General features: G+C 39.8%; 1 protein-coding gene across 31 annotated transcripts in view; it reads left to right on the top strand.

Annotated features, from left to right (window-relative positions):
• The window catches only part of LOC129775235 (basement membrane-specific heparan sulfate proteoglycan core protein), a 220,014-nt gene that overhangs the window by 84,379 nt on the left and 113,318 nt on the right, over positions 1-22,317 (top strand). For 25 of the 31 annotated variants that reach the window (XM_055779700.1, XM_055779686.1, XM_055779689.1 and 22 more), the window contains 6 exons: positions 5,106-5,210; positions 5,317-5,427; positions 5,569-5,682; positions 9,995-10,120; positions 10,425-10,496; positions 10,673-10,687. In XM_055779700.1, coding sequence (XP_055635675.1) covers positions 5,106-5,210; positions 5,317-5,427; positions 5,569-5,682; positions 9,995-10,120; positions 10,425-10,496; positions 10,673-10,687 — 543 coding nt within the window. The remainder of the gene's footprint in view (positions 1-5,105; positions 5,211-5,316; positions 5,428-5,568; positions 5,683-9,994; positions 10,121-10,424; positions 10,497-10,672; positions 10,688-22,317) is intronic. The other 6 variants (XM_055779695.1, XM_055779696.1, XM_055779692.1 and 3 more) reach the window with 6 other exon arrangements.

Raw genomic sequence — 22,317 nt, 5'->3', positions numbered from 1 at the left:
AAAACTATGTTCGAATTCGAAAATCAAATTAGTAAAGTAAACTTTTATTCATACGGATTCAAGTAAATACTAGGAAAGTTTACTTTACTTGGAAACGGGCAGAATAAGTAAATACTTTTTTTTATTCATACGACCTATTGTCTCGAGCTTGTTTTGTACAGGTGAATACAAGAAATGGCTATGACATTGGCGGTAGTCCACGGCAATGGAAATACAGGCAGCTATCAGGCGAACTCAGAGTCGTACCAAACAATGTTCTGGAGGAGAGCGACGAGGTGGGACGAGGCGGTTTTGGCAACGGACAATGCCAGTGGGCTTTTCTAGTTCAACCACTCTTTAGCCAGCTCGGAATTTGTCAAATTCACTTATCCTACCTAGCTGATTGTTAACCCCTTCCCGTATTATTTAATACGTCACACATCAAGTGATTCCACTACTCTGCTGAGCGTTCTAGCGCCCTATGTTATGTACCCACGAGTGAGACTCGATGTTGTACGGAAAGGGTTAATTCAGACGATGTGGAGATATAATTTTGATTTTCGGGCGGCTTCGTAACGGTAATATCGATGAACAAACAGCACAATAAAAACACAGGATACTTGCGATACGGCACTTAACTGAGAAGAGTTATTTTTAATGATGATAAAATATCGTTTACAATATTCATTAATAACATTAAACTTTATTAAGTTTTCCAGCCCAAGCGAACTTTTCAACCTCATTAAAACCTCATTAGCAAATATGTTATTTGTTCGTTAAAATACGATTATTGTCTTCATTTGAAAATATTACTCCCGCACGTTATGGTGTTAGCTGCATTTGGTGTTGATCATACTATTTATCTAGTAGTAGGATGTAATTTACTTTTAATTTAGTATGTAACCAAACCTTCTCCGTTTGTCGTTAGGCGTCATTTGACAATAAACTCGGTAGGCTTTGAATAGAAATCAACAATAAAGAAGCCAGATTTACCGAAGTGTCAACGGCAGCCTAATCCAAAACAGCTAGAGAAATCAACAACATATGAGGTTAAGCGTTGTTTCATAAGCTTTTTTTTCGAAGATATCGGTTTTCACTATCAGTTTCATCGATTTTCTCCACAGATCACAAAATTTCTTTTCATTTGTTTTAAACTTCTGAGTTGCGAACGTTTGCTGTAGGAAATTTGTGTCCGCATAACGTTTAGATAAACTGTGGTTAGTCGAATTTTACAATTGAACAAATGCGACAGACTGGTTCCACAGTATATTTAGATGACACGGAAAATATAGTCAGGGAAAAGCAGTTTCAAATTTCTCGGTTGAATATCGCATGGTCGCTTATTTTGACACACATTCCGAACAGACTCAAAATCCGAAAAGTCCATTTTCCAAGTCTTATCTCCAGTGACTTTTCAACTTTTTCAAGGAAGGATCCCCATCATGTAGAGACACGGTTCATAAGACCGGTCTACGTCAACAGGTGTGGAACCCAAACTTCATATCGATTCGCATATTCCATCCTGGATAAATACTTATGTACCGTTGTCTTAGGAATATTAGTGGCATCCGCTATCTCATGCACATTACATGTATCCCGGATTTATTTTCAGTGAGCACGTTCTTGATAATGTCCGTATCCGTCGTCGCGGTCTTCATCTTTCATCCCGAAATTGCCAGCTCTAAACTTTTTAAACTAATTGCGGACCATGGTAGTAAAGAAAGGTTCGTAAGTCCTCTCCTCGCAAATCGAGGGTCACATACGTAAACCAACGAGAGTAAAATTGATTTTTGACCAGTTTTTAACTAAAACGACTTTCTTAAACAAAATTCATGAAGTAAATCTATGAGAAAGGTCGCTTTATGTTCCAATGTTCCTTTTAGGCCTAGTGTCGTTTCGACCTTTCGTCTTACGACCTATTGTCTTTCGACCTTTGACTTTCGCCCTTTTGTCTTCCGACATATTGTCAATACACCGTTTTTTGATGAGAAAAACTCCTGAACAATCAATGCAGTGGTTGACGAAATGTTATTCCACTTCTGCTCCTTCGAGAACAACAGTTTATCGGTGGTTTAGTGAATTTAAAATGGGTAGTGCAAGTACCGCAGATGCACCTCGCTCTGGAAGGCCAAAAGTGGCTACGCACCCAGAAATCGTAGAACAAGTGCATCGACTAATTTTGAGTGATCATAAAGTGAAGTTACACGAGTTAGTTTGCTGACCGTCGACCAAAAACAGCGGCACGTTGATGATTCAACAGCCGGTTTTGCGTTGTTGAAGCGTAATCTTTTGACGTTTTGTGACAATGGATGAAATGTGGATCCATTATCACACTCCTGAGTCCAATAGGCAGTCTGCAGAGTGGCACTAATGCATATTTTGAAAATAATGCTTTATTTTGCAAAAATCGTCACAAATTTAGTATTCAAAGTATTGCCCACCGCTAGTCACAACTTTTTCCCATCTTTCTGGTAATTCACGGATCGCCTTATCGTGCCTTTGCTAGTATTGTGACCGTTTTTCCTTCAATGCACGGCTCAAACGCATCAATTGTCGTCGGTAGAGATCCCCCGTAATGGTTTCATTCGATTTTGGCAGCTCATAGTACACCACACCCAGCCGGTCCCACCAAATAGACAGCATAAGCTTCTAGCCGTGAATATTCCGCGCGACCGTCGATGTTGATGCATAGCCGGGGTATCCATACGTTGCCCGACGTTTAGGATTGTCGTAATGGACCCACTTTTTATCGCCAGTAACGATTCGATGCAAAAAAAAACTTTTCTTTGATGCCGTTTGAGCAGTGCCGTTCGCACGTGAAAAAACGGCGTTCGACGTCTCGTGGCTTCAACTCATACGGCACCCAATGTCCTATTTTTCGGATTATTTCCATTGCTTTTAGATGATCAGATATGGTTTGCTGAGCTACTCCAAATGTATCTGCAAGTTCTTGTTGCGTTTGTGACGGATCTTGATGGAGTAAAGTCTCCAATTCTTCATCTTCGGCGGTCCGGAACGTTCTTCGTCTTCCAAGTCAAAATTACAGATTTACTACTAATTCACTAAATTACTAAATTACTAACCGTGCAAACCACGTCTAACACTTTCGCTAAGTTGGAGCATGGTCACAATAAACTTCCACCAAAATGCGATGACTATCCGCAGCTTTTTTCTTCATATTGAAGTAACACTCCCCGCAAAAACACTCTCGTTGGATCGAAATTCGACATATTAGAAAGGGTAAAAAACTATGTTTTTACGCTTCAGCTTTTTGACATATACCGAAAAAGACGCGCAATGACAGTAGCTTTCCAACGAATGTCTGGAAATTTGATTCACTGGAATATTAATCAAGTTACGCCATCTGTTGTAAAACCGAAGAAACTTTCCGGTACATCTAATAAAACAGAAAGGGAATCAAAATGTTGGAAACTCGCTATACCAAGTGTATTGTTCTCGAAGGAAACTATGTTGAGGAATAAGTACAGCTTTGTCCAAAAAACGATTGTGTTCATTAAAAACCGCGGGACTGTTCAGCCCATGTAGTATAAAATTTTTGTAACTACGCTTTACGAGAGGACAAAATCCGTAAATCTCAGGAATGCTGCTAGAAGAGCCACTGTTTTGTCATCCACTGGAGAGCAAAAGATCGTGAGCTGTGTAGAAGACACGAACACCGCAGATCATCCAATCTGGAAGAGAATATTAAATTCAACGCTTTTTCCGCTCCCGGTCATTGTTTCCGTCGATGGGCATCGCCCCCATGCGAATCGCTTCGATTCTGTAAATATTGTGGATGTTTTGATTTGTCTGACTCCAAACTCCACTCATTTCATTAGCCGTTTCAAGACGTTTAATTTTTCAAACCAATGACAGCTGCCTGGGATATTAAACTCGTTGGCGTTTTGAAAACGGAGGTTCAATTATTACAAAACGAGATTTCGCTCCACTGCTAAACGAAGCCTTAAAGTCAATGGAGAATATAGACCAAATACAGATCGATGGATTTCTAAAGCACGACCTGCATCCATGGAACACCGAAGCCATTGATTATGAATCTTTTCCTGATCCAAGTTCAGTTGCCCAAAAGGAACTACAAAATATAAGTCCTTCGTGAGTTTCCGTGGATCCTGTGGGTAACACTATCCCTACCACAATATTTTTGCATATTTGTGCTGTTCGGAATTTGAGTCGGTGACGAAAATGGTTTTCGGAATTTAAGTCAAATATAAGTGAGGAAATATTGCTATTTTTATGTCATGGATATGGATTCGTAAATAAATTTTATTGTGTTCAAGTAGAAAGAAAGCTCTATTGCATTCAAAATCTTGATCAATAAAGCTTAAGTGATCAATAAAGCTTAAGCGTTCGGGATTTAAGACAAAACGCTATGACTATATTACAATTCACTCGCCTCTTGCCTTGGAAGAGACCAATAAAATGCTCAGTTAATCCGAAGTTTAAACCTACGATTACGACGAAACATTCTTGACTAGTTATAGCTTATACCAGGGACAGACATACAGCTGTACTTGCGTTGTACGTGTACAGCGTTGTACAGGTACCATCGTACCATGACAGACATACTTTGGTTGTACATTGTACCGTATGTCAAACTGACAATCAGATATTTTTCCAATTTTCACCACATATTTCAATGAAAAAGGTTTTTATTTAGTGTCTAAACTATCAAACACAACAAAAAAGTTTCCAATCTGAGTTATTAACTTAAAAGAAAGTCAATGAAAAGAACGTTTATCAAGTGATTTGATTCTGCTTGTTCATGCTACCCACCACTAACCGTCTATGGCGCTGCGCACAGTACAACTGTAGCCATGTACAGCGGTACAGGTACAGCGATTGTACCGAGTTGCTTGCATGGTTCTAGCGCTGTACATGGTGACAGACATACAATTTTCGAAGTACAACGCAAGTACAGCTGTATGTCTGTCATAAGTATTATACTATTTGTTATCCTTTTCAAACTTCATTCGTGTTCTGCTTTTGTGTGTTTGCTTGTTGTTTTTTAAAGGCTCCGCATACACTTCCATTCAAAATATCCATTTCTACTAGTTGCCTTACATTGCACTGTAATAACCGCGGTTTTTCTTTCCAAATAATTCTAGCATGCCGTCAAACAGAGTTCACTTGCAATGACGGCCAGTGTATTCCGTCATATCTCGTTTGTAATAGACAACCGGACTGTCGAGATCAATCAGATGAGCGAAACTGTAAGTTATTATCAATTCATTCATTTTTTTAAATTATTGATGCGCTTTTTTACTATTCTTTAAATCTGTCTCAGTTCGTAATGAATTATTCTGATTCGTATTTTAGGTTCCTGTTCAAGGTCCGAATTCAGATGCAAGACTGGGGAATGCATTCCAGAATCCCGTCTTTGTGATCTTCGTGTGGATTGTGCTGACGGTTCGGATGAAAACGACTGCAGTAAGTTTTGCTTTTTATCGATCAAAAATGATGATTTCGTTTTGCATCTTTCGTTTCTTCAATTTCTGCCTTTTTTTCATGTTCCATTTGATCACATCATTATTTCATCATTATCACACGGTTAATCTCTTGACGGCTCAGAACCCCAATGTAGAGCACACGAATGGACATGCAGCAATGGTAACTGCATCGACATTCGACAACGGTGTGACCGACGGTATGATTGTACCGATCGCAGCGATGAAATAAACTGCCGTAAGTGTCATTATCCTCAACTATACAACAACTAGTTGGATATTCTATCAAATTCGAATCCGATTGGCACAATGGCATCGTATTATCTCAAAAACACAATCTTCAGGGCTGTATCACATTCCATACAGTGTTATCAATTTCATGGTTAAGTAACAAAACACATAAAGAATTCAGATTTTGAACATTTGGCTTCCAATTCATTGTTTCAACTGTATCGTTATTAATTCTCGATTACTTTTCTCACAGCTCGGCCCGCGAATGTTGATTTTGAACAAATCACAAACTGTATCATTCCTTGAGCCACTAAATAGATATTTAGATAAAGTGGCTAACGAGAGCTACATATCGTGAATCGTGTTCATTCTGGAAGAACTATGAGAGGAAGTTCTGTAGGAGTGTTGTCGAATAAACAAAACAACACTAATAAACTAGTTTGTAAATTATAGTTGATTTATTGACAGATGTGTTATATTAGTATTGGTGTACTACATTCCATTTTTTCCATAGATCAAAATAATCAATGTCACTCCTTCTTTCGTCTGGATCTGATCGGACTTATCTTGTAATTTCCGAAGGACGATTGCTTTCTCACAACGTTCGTCGGTAATCAGACGTACTTAACCTCATCATCTACTTCCAATTCCGGTAGTTTCTTGGTACAACGATCATAAAATTTCTTCACCTTCTCTCGATGCTTTTCTATTTGTTCTGAAACTTTTTATATTGTGTGAACTGTCATCTTCGAGGTCTTCAACGGTACGCTATTTCTTGTGCTTTCTCCCAACAGCCGTCTTCTGGGCTGATCCCTTATTTGGAGTGTTTTACTGTTGCAAATCCTCACCAACACAGATATTCTTCTTGTAGATCCGCTCAATTCGTTCAGCCGCTCATTCAGCTTTTCGGGGTTTCGCTCTGATGATATGGTGAAGAAGTGCTGTGCTTAAAATGAAATTTCTGAAATTGTGAACCGTTGTCTATCAAGATGACTTCCGGTTTGCCATGTCTTGCAAAGTTTCTTTTACAATACTCGATAATAGTTGTGTTTGTTGTTGTTGTTGAGGTTGTCAAAACATCTACGTCTACGAAATAGGAGTAGCCATTATAACGTCATCGTTTTGACACCGTCTGAGTGGATCTCACATAAATCCAAGTGTACCGTTGAATTGAATGTCCTGGAATTGTATAATTTGTCATATGCGTTGACACCTGACTCGCGCTGTATTCCATGCAAGTGCTATACCTTTGTTCTGTCTTAACACTCAATGTATCAGGATTCAGTTGAAGATTGCACCTCCAATGACGGCTAATACGCCCTTCACAAATCCAAACATCAACAGCTCGTCGCAAAACGGCTCTTTCCTATCCGGACACCAGGCTTCGTTTCAATAACATCATCATTCTTTGCAACCAGAGCTGTTTGAATGGGGTTTTTGAATACAAGAGGCTTTTGATCTGTTTCTTTCAAAGCACACATATCCGCTCTCTATTCTTGTCGATGTTACACTATCTTCTCCTATGTCTCTTTTTGGATCAAAACACATACTATTCCTATATTAATAGTATCGCATATGAACTCCTTGCGAGTATCGAAATAGCCCAACACCGGTGTAGACACGGCTAACATTTCCAGCTGCTGGAACGCTGCTTCTACCTCTTCGTCCCATGTGAACTCTCCACCTCGTTTCAATAGCTTGCTGAGTGGCGCGCATACATTCACTAGAGATGGCAGGAAATTTCCGTCGCAAAACCCAAACATGTACGTTATTATTTATTGAATTGGCTTTCCGTCTGATGACAAGACCTGATGAACAATATTTCTCCAATTCACTCGTTTGTGGGCTATCGATCTCCAACTTTTTGGGCATCGCGTACTCGCCGTCAGATCTCGCTCCACCTGGTCTAACCATCCAGCTCGCTGGGCTCCTGGTCGTCTTGTACCTACCGGATTTAAGGCAAATAACATCTTCGCAGGGTAATTGTCCGGTATTCTTGTAACATGTGCTGCCCACCGTATTCGTCCAGCTTTAACTACCTTTTGAATACTGGGCTCGACGAAGAGCTTTGCGAGTTCATGGTTCATCCTTCGCCTCCATACTCTGTTCTTCTGCACGCCGCCGAAGATCGTTCTTAGTACTTGTCTTTCGAAAACTTCGAGCACTCGCAGGACCTTCTCGAACATTGTCTACGTTGTTCACGCCCGTAGAGAGCTAATAAGCGTCTTGTACAGTGTACACTTTGTACTTTGACTCAGTCTGCTCGACCGCAGTTGCTTGTGAAGCCCAAAGTAGGCACGACTCCCGCTAATTAATACGTTTTCGAATCTCGCGGCTATTGTCATTGTCCGCCGTCTTCAGTGAGCCAAGGTAGACGAATTCGTCAAAAACCTCGAACTCATCGCCGTCGATGGTTACACTACTGCCTAAGCGGGGTCGGTCGGCCTCGGTTTTGCCTGCCAGCATGTACTTTGTTTTGGACGCATTCATTTTTAATCCAATCTGCGCGTTTAAGTCTGGCACCGCAGTCACCTTCAGTGCCCCGCGTGTTTATATCTGCCGCAACGTAAAATTATGGTCCGTCGTTCACCGTCCTTCAACGAAGCAGGCCTAATAACTTCCCACAAATCTGTCGCAATTGGTGATAGTCGGCGGAAAATAATTTGAGATAGCACTTTGTAGACAGCATTGAGGACGGTGATTGCACAATAGTTCTCACAGTCCAGCTTGTATATCCCTTTTTGTAGTTCGGGCAGATAACCCCATCCTTCCCCTCCTCCGGCAGTTATTCTGCATCCCAAATTCTTACAATCAGCCGGTGCAGACGAATGGCCAGCTTCTTCGGGCCCATCTTAATAAGCTCCGCTCCGATGTTATCCTTCCCAGCGGATTTATTGTTTTTCAGCTGGTTGATAGCGTCCTCAACTTCACTTATCGTTGGAGCTGGCACCTCCTTCACGCTTATCCCACCGACGAAATTGCTTTCCCCGCCGCCATGATCCTCTCCCCCACCATTCAGGTGTTCATCGAAGTGCTGCTTCCACTTTCCGTCACTCCACGATCGTCCGTCAGAGTACTCCCATTCTTATCCAATGGGCTCGCGGCACAAAGCGAGATACGTTGAGCTTCTGTAAAACTTTTTCGCTTCTTCGCGTTCCCTGAGACTGGTGCAGCTGCTCCAACACTGCATACTCCGCCTCCTCCAGGCAGCGCTTTTTCTCCCGGAAGATTTCGGTACGCTGCATCTTCTTATGTCGATGTCTTTCTACGTTCTGCCGAGTGGCAATGTGCAACTTTGCCGCCCGCGCAGCGTTCTCCTTACCCATCACCCTCCTACATTCATCGTCAAACCACTCGTTTCGCTGAATACGTCACACCAACCCGATTATGTTCTCTGCTACGCTGTTGATGGCTGTTTTAATGGTGTTCTAACAGTCCTCGAGAGGGACTTCGATCAGCTCGTCCTCTTTCGGCAGCACAGCTTCGAGCGAACGCACGAAATTTCCGGTGACATCAAGCTGCTTAAGCCGCGCGAGATTTAACCGAGGCGGGCGTCGGTACCGAATGTCAACGTTAGCGCTCCGATAGGATCTGACGTCAATCAATCAAAACTGGGTGATTTGTATTTCTGTCTGATTAGGTGTGCTTGTGTAGGAGTTTGTTCTGAAAGGTACTACGAATGGCCATGTTCTTGGAGACGGCAAAGTCGATAGGTGTTAGGCCAATTTCGTAGGTCAGCGCTGGTGTGCGCTGAACTCTACATTTATCGGTTTGTATTCCTCCTCCTAGCCAACTTGAGAGTTGCATGTTTTGGGCAGGGATCGGATGCACTCGAGTGCTTCCTTGGAAGTTGAGGGATCGGTAGTTCCATGTCCCGAGTTTCCAATCCATAGTTCGTTTCCGTCGCGTGGGTCCATTCCAATTCTTCCGGTTCCTTATTCCTTATTCATTGATTGCTAACCTGGAGAAAACAGATGCTCGGTTTTGGCGAAGTGTTTCCTCTACCGCCTTGCTATTGTTTTACCGCGCCAGTGCTCGCGTAAAATGCGTATTGCGCCATTCGATTCCATGCCGTTAGAGATGAACCAGCCTTTGGCTGAAAATCTATTTAATAAAGAAAGAAAAAAAAAAAAAAAAAAGATTCCATGCCGCATCCAAAGTAGAGAACACTTTTGCACACACACTGCAAGTCCGGCAGCATTTCCTCTATCCTCGCCATCTGTAAAGTCATATTTGCACGCCCAATATAATAATTTTGCACGATGTCCCTCTAACTTTTTCTTCTCTCCATATACACGCGAAATTATACGAAAACACAGATAGTGACCGATGCGAGCAAAACATGTTTAGATGTGAGAATGGTCCATGTATATCTCAGTCGCTAAGATGCAACGGAAGAGTTGATTGCCCGTACGATACAAGCGATGAACTCGATTGTATCGATTGTAAGTGCTCGAAAAGAAAGATTACTACTGGGTTGAGCTTTATGTAACCTTCTAACAAATCAAGCGATACTCTAATGACATTGACAACATTTGTTTTCATGAAATGAAATATTAATTAAAATAAACATTATTTCGATAACGTCATTTTTTCACACCCGAAGATTTAATTTTTATATTTTCTCAACATTTTTATATTATGACCCTTACTTATATCCATAGATTTTTACATTCCAATTAACAAACTAGAGTTCTATTATCAATATCACTATTAGTTTATTACACAATCTTTTTATTATTTTCGTAGATGCAACGCCATCGAATGAGCATACGAGACTGAATCTACGTACCTATCCAAACGAGCAAATCATCAAAGAAAGTAAGTAAACATTTTCACGAAGAAAAAATAGTATTTTGATAAACATAATCAAATCAGGCCATTGTATAGAAAAGATTAATTTAAAAACTCACTACCTCAAGTTACCAATTACCCTATACTATTCTAATCTATATTATTCTCTCTAACTCGCATTGACTAACTTTTAAACAATACAGGACAGATAATTGAGGGTAAGTCAACGTTATTTAATATCAATGCTGTATGTGGGGGCACTACAGCAAAGATGCATGCATCATTGTAAATGTTTGAAGACGACTCGCATTTCACAATGCTGTCTAACGGTGCACATTGTCAAAATTGATTTCAAAGCACAATTTATGTGAACTCATTAGCATAGAGGGGATTTCTGTTTCAAATGAACTTTATGTGGTATTTCACTGTTCACTCGTTTGAGATGATTATCTATAGCAGCGATTCGATTATAAATCGCTCTGTTTTCAATACATTGGGTCTCATCGTGAAATTTTCCTAATCCATTCGTAACTCAAATATCGACAACCCGAAAAAAAATTTAATTGACAAATTGGGAAGAAACGATAATAGACGGATTTCGCGCCAACTCGACCAGATCTTGGCATGACTCTCTCAGAACTCAATGAAACTTTCTGGGCTTGAAGACCTTACCTAATTAAGCAACTTGGCATACATGGTTTTCCGAAAATTTATCTAGACTAACATATAATATAATAATCTATATATATATAATTCTCGTGTCACGATGTTCGTGGTCGAACTCCTCCGAAACGGCTCGACCGATTTTCATGAAGTTATGCACTGAAAACTTGGTAGGCATGAGAATAGGACGTAAACTATATATAAAGTGACCAGATGGTCAGAGGTCTAACGCGGGACACAAAAAACAAAACGTTATGTATATACGTTATGTGAACATAAACCATAGTTTACAGAGTCTCATTTATTCGTGAAACTCTTAACATGTGTCTCACTCGGTCAGAGCATTTAGGTCCAAGGTCCGAAAATTCCAATCCATTTTTCATCGATTTTAGTGTTAACGTATGCATTAAAAAATGGACTAATTTCGGAAGGCGATGAAAAAAAAACTACAAAAAAAAACTTTTGGGCGAATGGTCAAAATGGAGAGACAGCCTACCACCAAAGCCACGAAAAGGTAAAAGAACACGCTGTCATACATCTTTTCATGGACCATGGTTGAGGTTCCGGCCAACTTCCGTAAGGCCGCCAAGCGTTTCATTCACGATACTTCATCAAACAACCCTGTCTCTTCCTGTTCCGTATACACTAGTTATTCCGGCTTATTTAACACGTTGAGCCCTGACCGAGCTAGGGGACCAAAGATGAACTTTTCGTCTGACTCACGTTGGTCCCTGCGGATCAATAGGGGACTTTTATAAAAAACTTTTTCTAATTTTGTTGCTGTCGTTTCCATTTGACACTCTCTAAACAAAAAGTACACTGTCGGTGCGATGAAACCAGCTCAACGTATCTTTGGATGCATTGGAAGGTCTCTTGAACAGTCTGTTAAATAAAAGTTTTTTTTTGTAGTTCATCCATTTAATGAAATCAACATGATCAAATTGTAATATTGAAATATATAGATATCGCGGGACATTTTCGTTTCTTTTGCCAAATGCGGGACATAATCTTACGCGGGACATTTTGTTGAAATGTGGGACTGTCCCGCGTAGCGCGGGACGTCTGGTCAGTTTAACTATATATGATACCGCAGGGTACCGATTACCATATGTTTTATATCGATTAGGGTGGTCCTATGCAAAAAAAAAATCTAAATAATTTTTATTTCTTTTTTTTATAAATTTGGCATAAAAGTACATATAACCTCAAAGGTTTACCTCCATTTCCTATTTTTAATCGCGATTTTAGTATTTTGGTATAAATCATATCCAAATAATAGACCCGTAGATTGTTTTTCAAAGAGAACGAATGTCATCCGACCTTGAAACACAATGCGTATAGACGTCATTGAGCTTCGTGTTCCATTTCTGTGAAGCGTAAATTGTTATGAATTTTGGAGTGAAATAAACACGCTTTTAAAACAAAAATTTTAAGTGAACTATGGCTCTATTGTGTGTTCTGTGTAACAGAATAACACATTCTTTACAGGTAGGGAAAATATCGGACGAAAACAGTCTCTGATAATTATTTTATATTCTGGATAATATTTTGGCTGAAATGCAAGGAGATTTATAGAAAAATAATTGAGTTAAGTTAAAGGCTATGTCTATTAAGTATTCAAACAACATCGAATAAACATTTTCATTCAAATTTCAACAATTTAAATTGATTTCGGGTCTGCTAATGACGAAATATGGGTGATTGTTCGATATTGTTACCATAAACATAGCCTTTTTTTCATAGCCTTGCATGGCAGATGGAAACTGTACAATGCATTTTCTTGAAGATTTCACCAACGACATGACCACAAGCCTAGGTGGATGTCCAATATATCAACGAATAAAAACTGATAATGACGGACAATCATTCATAAAAAATAACAACGCAGACATTGACATGGAAAACCGTTCAGTAGTGCCATATTCGCCTCAGCTGAGCAAAACATTCGATGAAGAGCAACAAATTTGCAACAACGAAATTAATTCCTTTTTTCAATTTACATTGAACGTTCAGGAGAACAAACATGTCAGATTCGTGAATGAAATACATCGGGAATGGAATACAAGGAATGTTTTGTGTTTTTTTTTAATTTTTGTCATCGACTTGGCGCTCTATACCTCGGTATGTCAAACACAAGTATGAAAGAAAGATTAACGAACGTTTTAATTATGTGTAGATCTTTAAAACATTTAAACACACTCACAACACATTAGTAATTTTTTATTTTACAATCAACATATTCACTAGAAATAATTTTTATGGCAGAACAACGTTTGCCGGGTCAGCTAGTTTTTTTTATAAAAATCTTTTTACTCAAAAATGGTAAGTCCTACAAAAAAATGATCTATGGAAGAGTTTTAGGAAAATAATTGAATTTTCAGAAAAAATACTGAAAAAAAATGGTCGAATTCTACACTGAAAAAAAAATTGATTTCAAAAACTAAAAGTCGCTGATCATCTCAGATTTTGATGAAATGGTAGATAAATCGTAGATAAATATTTGCCCTACAACTGCTCCATACATCAGAACTTGTGCATATTTAAGGTAAAAAAGTTTTTCTAACAAAACACTTTTTCAAGATTTTTTCTCGAAAATTTTCAATTTTTTTTGTGTACAGTCATAGAAAAAATCAATAACAGGCAGAAATGGATTGATGGTGACCCTTGGATGCTAAAGTACAGTTTTCAGCTTGTTTTTGGAGTCAAATACAATATGTTTCAATTCAGAGAGCAACGACAGCTCTCTAACAATAGCCATCTGCCAAAAATCTCTTGATCGGTCGGTCAGGTATCGAATAGTTGTTTGAGATTTAGGTATCTATTAAGAGTCACTGTAAGTCACTGTAGATATGATAATAATAAATGGATTGTGTAGATACCTAAAGGATGCATAAAATGGCTTTGCAGTTATTTGTAAATTACCAGTAGCGGCCGGCAGCAAATGTAATGTGGCGGAAAAGAAACAAAATTATTTTGTTTCTGCTTAATCATCAGAATTCAACAAAGTGTGACATTATTCAGCAACATGAGTCAAACCGTGATCTCCAGGATTTGCAAGGATTGCAAATGCAGTGCTGATATTAACCCCCTCCCGTATTATTTAATACGTCACACATCAAGTGATTTCACTACTCTGCTGAGCGTTCTAGCGCCCTATGTTATGCAAGTACACTACGAGTGAGACTTGATGTTATACGTGAAAGCTTTTTGGTCTGGGGTTCGATAATGCATAGGGAAAATGGGGGTAAGACTGACATGTTAAGAAAAACTTTAATTGTATCTTTGGAAACTCATGTTTTCCAAAACTTTAAAGCAGTTTCTTCAGTTCAATTTAATGGTTTTTGAAATAATTGGCTAAATGTTTTATAAAAATGTGTTTTTTCATGCTTTTTTAATGAAATTAAAACAAGCCGAAATGTAGAGCATTTCTATCTATACAAGTATAATGGACATGTAGTGGGGGGAATATGGACAGGTTAATAATATACGAAACGTAGAAGTTTATCGCTCGCGAGAGGAATAATTTCGCTCTCTCTCAGTGTTTGTGTGTCCAGTAACTGAAATAGAACAAAACGAAAAAGCAATATATAAAAAAAAAAGTTGAATATCATTCCCTTCACTTTCCATCATGCATTGGATGTGATTATGGATATGACTGTCCATTCCAACCCCACCAGTGCAATTATTTCAATAATTTAAATTCACCACTTACGAATGAATTTACTTTGCCGTACATACCAAATATCGCTTCTCTGTCATCTCACAAACCGAAATATAGCCGTCAGCAAATTCAAGTTTGCAATTAAACCACTCAAAATACTTAATATCGAAGCCACAAAAATTACATTAACACGCGGAATCATGATTGATTTCCGGTTTTTGTTTCACTATTCCACTTTTGATCTGTAATCATTGTCATAGGATGGTTTAAATATCACAGAATAGCATTTCGAAGGGATTACCATCAAAAGAAATTTGAAATTCATAATGCAACCTATACAAATCCATTATACCCCCACTGTCCGTCTTACCCGCGGTTCCCCTACGTGTGGTAGAGTTGGCAATAGTTAGAAAATGCATCAGTTTTGGCTGAGTATAAATTGAGTACCGTTTTCCTTTTCCTTTGTGAGAGATCGGATCCCTTCTTAAGAATAAGATGAAATGTAAATACATATTAGATATAAGATAGTTTTAAGAATTGAGTGTGATGAGTGTGATGAGTGTGATTGAGAGTGTGAGTGTGATCATTGTCAACATATCCTCATATCCCCTCCTTTTCCTGAAGAAAATATGTCACCCTTCTAAACTCGAGTTGACCGCGAGTAATCGGTTTCCTATATTATTAACATTAGAATTAAGGAAAAATGTATATATACTAGTAACAATACAGTAAGGAGTTCGGCTCCTTTAAACCTATGTAACTGAGCCTGTAAAAATAAACGATTTAAATAAAAAAAAAAAAATTGAGTACCAAAACTGATACCATTGTACTTATGAGTGCCAATTATACTAATGATGCTAATGCTGATGCACTTGCCAATACTACCGCACCTATCCTATATTGATCTTACTTTCTAACAGTAGCCGTACAACTCAATATAACTTATCATTCAATGTCATATTTCAGAAGTGGTATTTTCCAAGCAAAGTCTTCAAAATCCTTAACCATTGACAAGTAACCGTGTAAATACACAGACTCCACCAAAGCTTGTGAATCTTAAATATTTTGGTTAGTGTTATCCTCATCTATACGTCGTTTTTTCTTTAGAACACACCTATTGTGCCAAATCACTGCCAAACAAGATTCCCAAATTCGCATTGTAGCATCCAACGGAATTTCTGATAACCGACGTAGTTTATATCGGTTACACTTGGGAATGTTTATACCAGCACTGCATTTGTAATCCTTTCAAATCCTGGAGATCACGGTTTGACTCATGTTGCTAAATAATGTCACACTTTTCTTAGTTGAATTCCGATGATTACGCAGAAACTGTTTATATGCTGTTTATTTTCTGTCACTTTATATTTGCTGCCGGTTCCGACTAGTTATTTTCAATCAACTGCAGAGCCATTTTATTCATCCTTCAGGTATCTATAAATCCATTTAAAGGGTGTGTCACATCAAATTGCATCACGGAAAAAACGCTGTAGAAATTTAATTTTTAGGAATTATATCTTCAACTTTCGCTTTAAAATCAGATAAGAGTGTATAGATCACGTTGGCCATGCTTCACTGTCAATTTTCCGTAAATTTGGAAAAATGTCGTCGAACGAAAAAGAGCGTTGTGAATTAATCCTGTGCACTCATTTCGAGAATCCGGAGTTGTCACATCGGGACATCGGTAAGATGCTGGGAATCGTCCAATCCACGGTCAGCAGAGTACTAAAATGATACTTCGAGAACCTAACCATCGACCGGAAGGTGAAGAACGGCAAAAATGGATGCTCCGTCAGTGAAAAAGATCACAAGCGCGTAGTTAAGCAGTTTAGACGTGATCCGAGAAGTTCGGTCCGGGATGTCGCCAATAAGCTGAATTTTACAAGTTCATTCGTCCAGCGGACCAAGCAGCGGGAGGGCCTGCGTACGTACAAGGTTCAGAAGGCTCCTAACCGCGACGAAAGGCAAAACATGGTGGGGAAGACGCGAGCCCGGAAGCTGTACACCGAAATGCTGACGAAGCCGCATTGCCTGGTAATGGACGACGAAACCTACGTCAAAGCGGACTTTCGTCAGCTGCCGGGCCTGTTGTTCTTCTCCGCAGAGGACAAATTCAGTGTTCCGGAGGAGATTCGCATACAGAAACTATCCAAGTTTGCCAAAAAGTACATGGTGTGGCAAGCGATCTGCTCTTGCGGAAAGCGGAGCGCCCCCTTCGTGATGACCGGCACGGTAAACGGGCAGGTTTACCTTAACGAGTGCCTACAGAAGCGCTTACTACCACTATTGAAGCAGCACGAGGGCCCGACCATCTTCTGGCCGGATCTCGCTTCGTGCCACTATTCAAAGGACGTGTTGGAGTGGTACGAAGCCAACGGGGTCACCTTCGTGCCAAAGGAAATGAACCCACCCAACGCGCCGGAGCTTCGCCCAATAGAGAAATATTGGGCGATTATGAAGCAGGCCCTTCGGAAGAACCCAAAAGTTGTCAAATCGGAGGCGGACTTCAAGAGAAAATGGATTTCTGTTCAAAAAAAACTACAACCTGACGTTGTACAGAACTTTATGGACGGGGTAAAGAGGAAGGTGCGAGCATACGGGCTTGGGCTCGAAGTATGAATAAAAAGAAAATGCCAAAAGTTGTTTAATAGTTTTTATTTTACTGTCTAAAATTTTCAAAAGGATCGGTCTACTGGGCGAATTTCTACAGCGTTTTTTCCGTGATGCAATTTGATGTGACACACCCTTTATTATTATCATATCTACAGTGACTTACAGTGACTCTTAATAGATACCTAAATCTACAACAACTTTTCGATACCTTGACCTGACGATCAAGAGATTTTTGGCAGATGGCTATTGTTTGAGAGCTGTCGTAGCTCTCTAAATTGAAACAAATTGTATTTGAATACAAAAACAAGCTGAAAACTGTACTTCAGCATCCAAGGGTCACCATCAATCCATTTCTACCTGTTATTGATTTTTTGTATAGCTGTACAAAAAAATAGAAAATTTTCAAGAAAAAATCTTAAAAAGTATTGTTAGGAAAACTTTTTTGCCTTAAATATGCACAAGTTGCGATGTATGGAAGAGTTGTAGGGCACATATTTATCTACAATTTATTTACCATTATAAAAATCTGAGATGACCATTTTGAGAAAATCGACTTTGAGTTTTGAAATCGATTTTTTTTATTTATTTGGAGTGAGAAAAAAGCCGTATTTGTTTCTGAACACTCAATTATTTTCTTCAAACTCTTCCATAGATCACTTTTTTGTAGGACTCACCATTTTCGAGTAAAAATAAATTAAACAAAAATGACCAAACCTTCCCAACATAACTCCATCAACTTCTAGCGCTACATAACAGTTCTAAAGCAAGCCGATGTATGCCTCCTGCAATAAAATATTCTACGAACAATACGATCCTTTGGCAAGCTTTAACGAGCGTCGGACGGCATACGTTTGAGCCGGTTGTTTTCTGTGAAGTTTGTGTAAAAGAAAAGCAATGTCGTGAGCCGTTCAATGGAAATCGTAGCCGTGCAAGTCAGCCCCTGGAACGTGTTCATTCCGATGAGTATGATCCCATTGACCTTCCACCTTGGGACGGATTACATTCATCGACGACTACAATCATTTTGCGATGATCTACCTTCTGAGGAAGAGATCCGACGTATTCGAGAAATTCCGCAAATATGAAACTAGTGTGTGGTCAACATTCGGTCTGTCGATTTTGAGGATGACTGTTGATCAGGAACGAGAATACTGCTCTAATGTTCCAAAAAAATTATAAGGATAAAGGAATTCAAGTTGATGTTACTGTTGCTTACACACCACAGCAGAACGGAGTCGCTAAGGGGTTCAATAGGACTTTGGTAGAAAGAATTCGGACTGTGCTAATCGTCTCAAGTGTACCGAAAAATCTATGGTCCGAGGCCGCGTTGGCGTGTGTGTATTTATTGAATCAAAGTCCCACGGCTGCTCTGCCTGTTGGAGTTTCTCCGGCTCCGGCTGGTTTGGTTCCAAACCTAGTTTGGAGAAGCTGCAAGTGTTCGGATGTCGATGTTCGCATGGATTCCAAATCAACAGAGGAAGAAATTGGATTCGAAGAGCCGTGAGATGACCATGATCGGATATGCACCGAATGGATATAGGCTCTGTAACATGCAAACACGTGAAGTAAACATTGATCGGACGTAAAACGTTCCTCTATGCCCAGGTAAACCCTGTTGACGATGACGATGATGGTGATGAATTTCCCGTACGAGCAACAGGGGGGAGTTAGCTGATGATGTAGCTGTCACTGTCGTTTTTGATGATGAAGGTGATGCAACAAGCTCCGGCTGTTAGAAAGATACTGGCAGCATGAATGAAGTTGTGGCCTTGCTGCTTCGGGAGACGAGCCAGCAGACTCGATTTCCCCTGATGTACCCATGTGCTACGATGACATCAAACAACGCGAAGATCAGCATGAATGGATGAGAGCTGTTCAGGATGATCTGAAATCAATGGCTGCGAACAACGTGTGACGTTTCGTAATGTGTCCGGAAGGTGTAAAACCTCTTAAGGCTAAATGGGTGTTCCGTGTCAAGGATAACATAGACGGAATCCCAGTGCGATATAAGGCGAGGCTTGTGGTCAAAGGACTTGGAACGAAAAGTTCAATGAAAAGTTGTTAAAATTAGACAACTGTCGCAGGAAGCAAACGTTGACAAGTTGTTGGCGCATTTCAAGATGGAGGAAAGCAATCCAGGGAATCTTCCATGGAAAAAGAAATTCAGCTTACTCGAACCGGAGAACCCACATCCCATCCCTACAGAGAACTCCTCGTGTAGTTGATGTACGTGATACTTTGTACTAGACCGGACATTTCTTATTCCTTGTGTTTCTTAGAAGGATTCCAACAGAAGGCTACAGCACAGCATTGGCAAAGCCTGAAGAGAGTAGTTCGCTACAGGACGAAAGTCAAAGGTTTATTATTCTATCGACAAAGTTGTACTGAGCCGTTAGTGGGCTACGTCGATGCGGATTGGGCCTCAGACGCCGAGGATCGTAAGTCAGTAAATGGCTTTACTTTTTTCGTATTTGGCAATCTCGTCAGCTGGTCAGACAAAAAGCAAACAACGGTAGCTACATCGTCAAGCGAGACTGAATACATCGCACACAGCTCGTCAGTATCGGAAGCAGTTTGACTGGTTTCAGTGTTACAGTCACAATCTATGAGGACAACCAAGGTTATATCGGGATGACCAAGAACTGTGAATCGAAACTCTCTAAACATATTGATGTGAAGCATCATTTCATACGGGATCACATTTCCAATGGCAGCGTGAAGATTGCACATGTGCGAACCGAAAACCAACTACACTCTATACACTCTATAAGACCACCCATGATTATACTTGGTTGTTTGTGTTGCATAGATATTCAACAAGATACATTCATACATTGTGGAATGCTATTCAACGCCATTTAACGTTGAACGTCAATTTCGTTCAAAAGAGTTGTTTATTTATTTATTGTGCTAAAATATGATCATTTTAGTTGTCCAGTTTCTATAAGACCATTTCAAAATTCATAAGTATTATCAATGAATCGGCTGAATAATTGCTCGATATTTTTCGATGTTTCCGGAATTACGACCTTGAACTCTTCAATCGTAGTGTACCGCTTTCGCTCAGTGTGGATTCTGCGTATAAGGATCCCCATAAGATTTTCAACAGGATTCAAGTCTGGAGAGCGAGCCAGCCAGTCCAAAAAATTAAGTTTTTGGTCCTAAACCCATTTTTCAGTATCCTTGCTGATATTAATAGTAGCAATGTTTTGCTGGAATGTGATTTTTTGCGACGGAATCCACGCAAAACGGAAAGAAAAAGGTTTCCAGAATATGTATGTAATCCTTAAATGATGTGAAAGTTATCTTGAACTTTCCGGTTGCACAGAATCCCGCCCAAACCATGCACGAGCCTCCTTCAAAATTCCTGGTTGAAAAATACTGTTCCTCCTTCCGAAAATCTCGCCAGTACCCGTTGAAAACATCAAAGCCATCCAAATTGAACTATTTTCCGTCACTGAAGATGCCTATACATTGAAGAACTTTTCGTTATGATGTATAGTAAAATGTATTCTTTTGGAAACTTTCTTTGTCACAACATACCATGTCCCACTGTCGGTTCATATGAGCTTCGGCAAAACTCAGACGTCTTCCGATGTGAGATGGTGTAAAATGAGAAGCTTTAACCTTTGAAGCTCTCTTTATGTGAGGATTTTTTACCAAAACTTGACGAATTGTCACCCGAGAAACATTTAAATTGAAATATTGCTTTATTTGCATAAGCGATTTTGAGATATTCGAAGCTGTTCTAGCTATTTCCCGCTTATCCCGGTCAGAGAGCTTCGATTTAAGTGGAACTCTCTCCTTCTTCTTCGTATCCTTGAGGATTCGTCAAATAATTGAACACTACTTGATGGGATCGTCCAATCCGACGAGCAATTTCTCCGATACCAACATTTTCTTGGTGAAATGCATCGATTTATCTTTCTTCTCTCTCCGTGAGCCCTTCGGCATTTTCAAGATTTATTGATCGAAGCAACTAAAACAACGGAAGTGTAACTGGTATTATAGAAACTTGACACTTAAAAAATACAAAAACATTTGTTTACACACAGTGCTTGCACACAAACAAATGAAAATCATACAGTGTATGGTAGTCACCAATACCTACACACTAAAATATAAATTGAAGCATTGTTTTGTTTACAATGACACAAAGCAGCAAGATCGTCACTTGGTCTTATAGAAGTTGGACAGAGTGTAGCTTATCTTTTCACCAAGCCGATGGAACACTGTCGTCTAGAACAACTTGGACGCCGTCTCGAAATAGCGGATTGAGAGGTGGTGTCATCGAAGTAACAATCGGTTATTCTGGTTACACTAGATAGCAACGCAGGTTGTCAAGCAATCAAACAAGCAGTGTAACGGAAGAGACATGTTTACTCTTATGATATGTCTTAGGTGCTCCCGTGGTCGAGTGGTTAGCGTCATAACTAACATGCCGGGTGTTCGGGTTCGATTCCCGTTCTGGTCGGGGGAATTTTTCGTCAAAGAAATTTCCTCCGACTTGCACTGTGATCACGCGTATTCTAGAGCTTGCCACTCAGAATGCATTCAAGGCGTGTTATTTGGCATAGAAATCTCAACTAAGTACTAATAAAAATGACGCAAGTAATACTACGTTGAGACGGCGAAGTTCCCCTAGGAACGTTAGTGCCATTGAAGAAGAAGAAGAAGAAGAAGAAGAAGAAGAAGAAGAAGAAGAAGAAGAAGAAGAAGAAGAAGATATGTCTCCACTGAGTCGGGCGAACTTAAAGCTACCTGAGGTGTAGTCAGTAGCTGAAGAGGCACCTGCCCTTTTTGGATTAAAACGATTAACGATCTGTTTTCGCTCGCACTTGCATCCCACGAATCACTGGAGAAATGATGGTTCATTGCGCCATTGCCCCACCGTAACACAGTAAGGGCAAA

Source organism: Toxorhynchites rutilus, chromosome 3, assembly GCF_029784135.1.
Source record: "Toxorhynchites rutilus septentrionalis strain SRP chromosome 3, ASM2978413v1, whole genome shotgun sequence".
Classification (NCBI taxonomy): domain Eukaryota; kingdom Metazoa; phylum Arthropoda; class Insecta; order Diptera; family Culicidae; genus Toxorhynchites; species Toxorhynchites rutilus.
The sequence above is the reverse complement of the archived record's forward strand: the minus strand, read 5'-3'. Positions and strand labels throughout refer to the sequence as shown.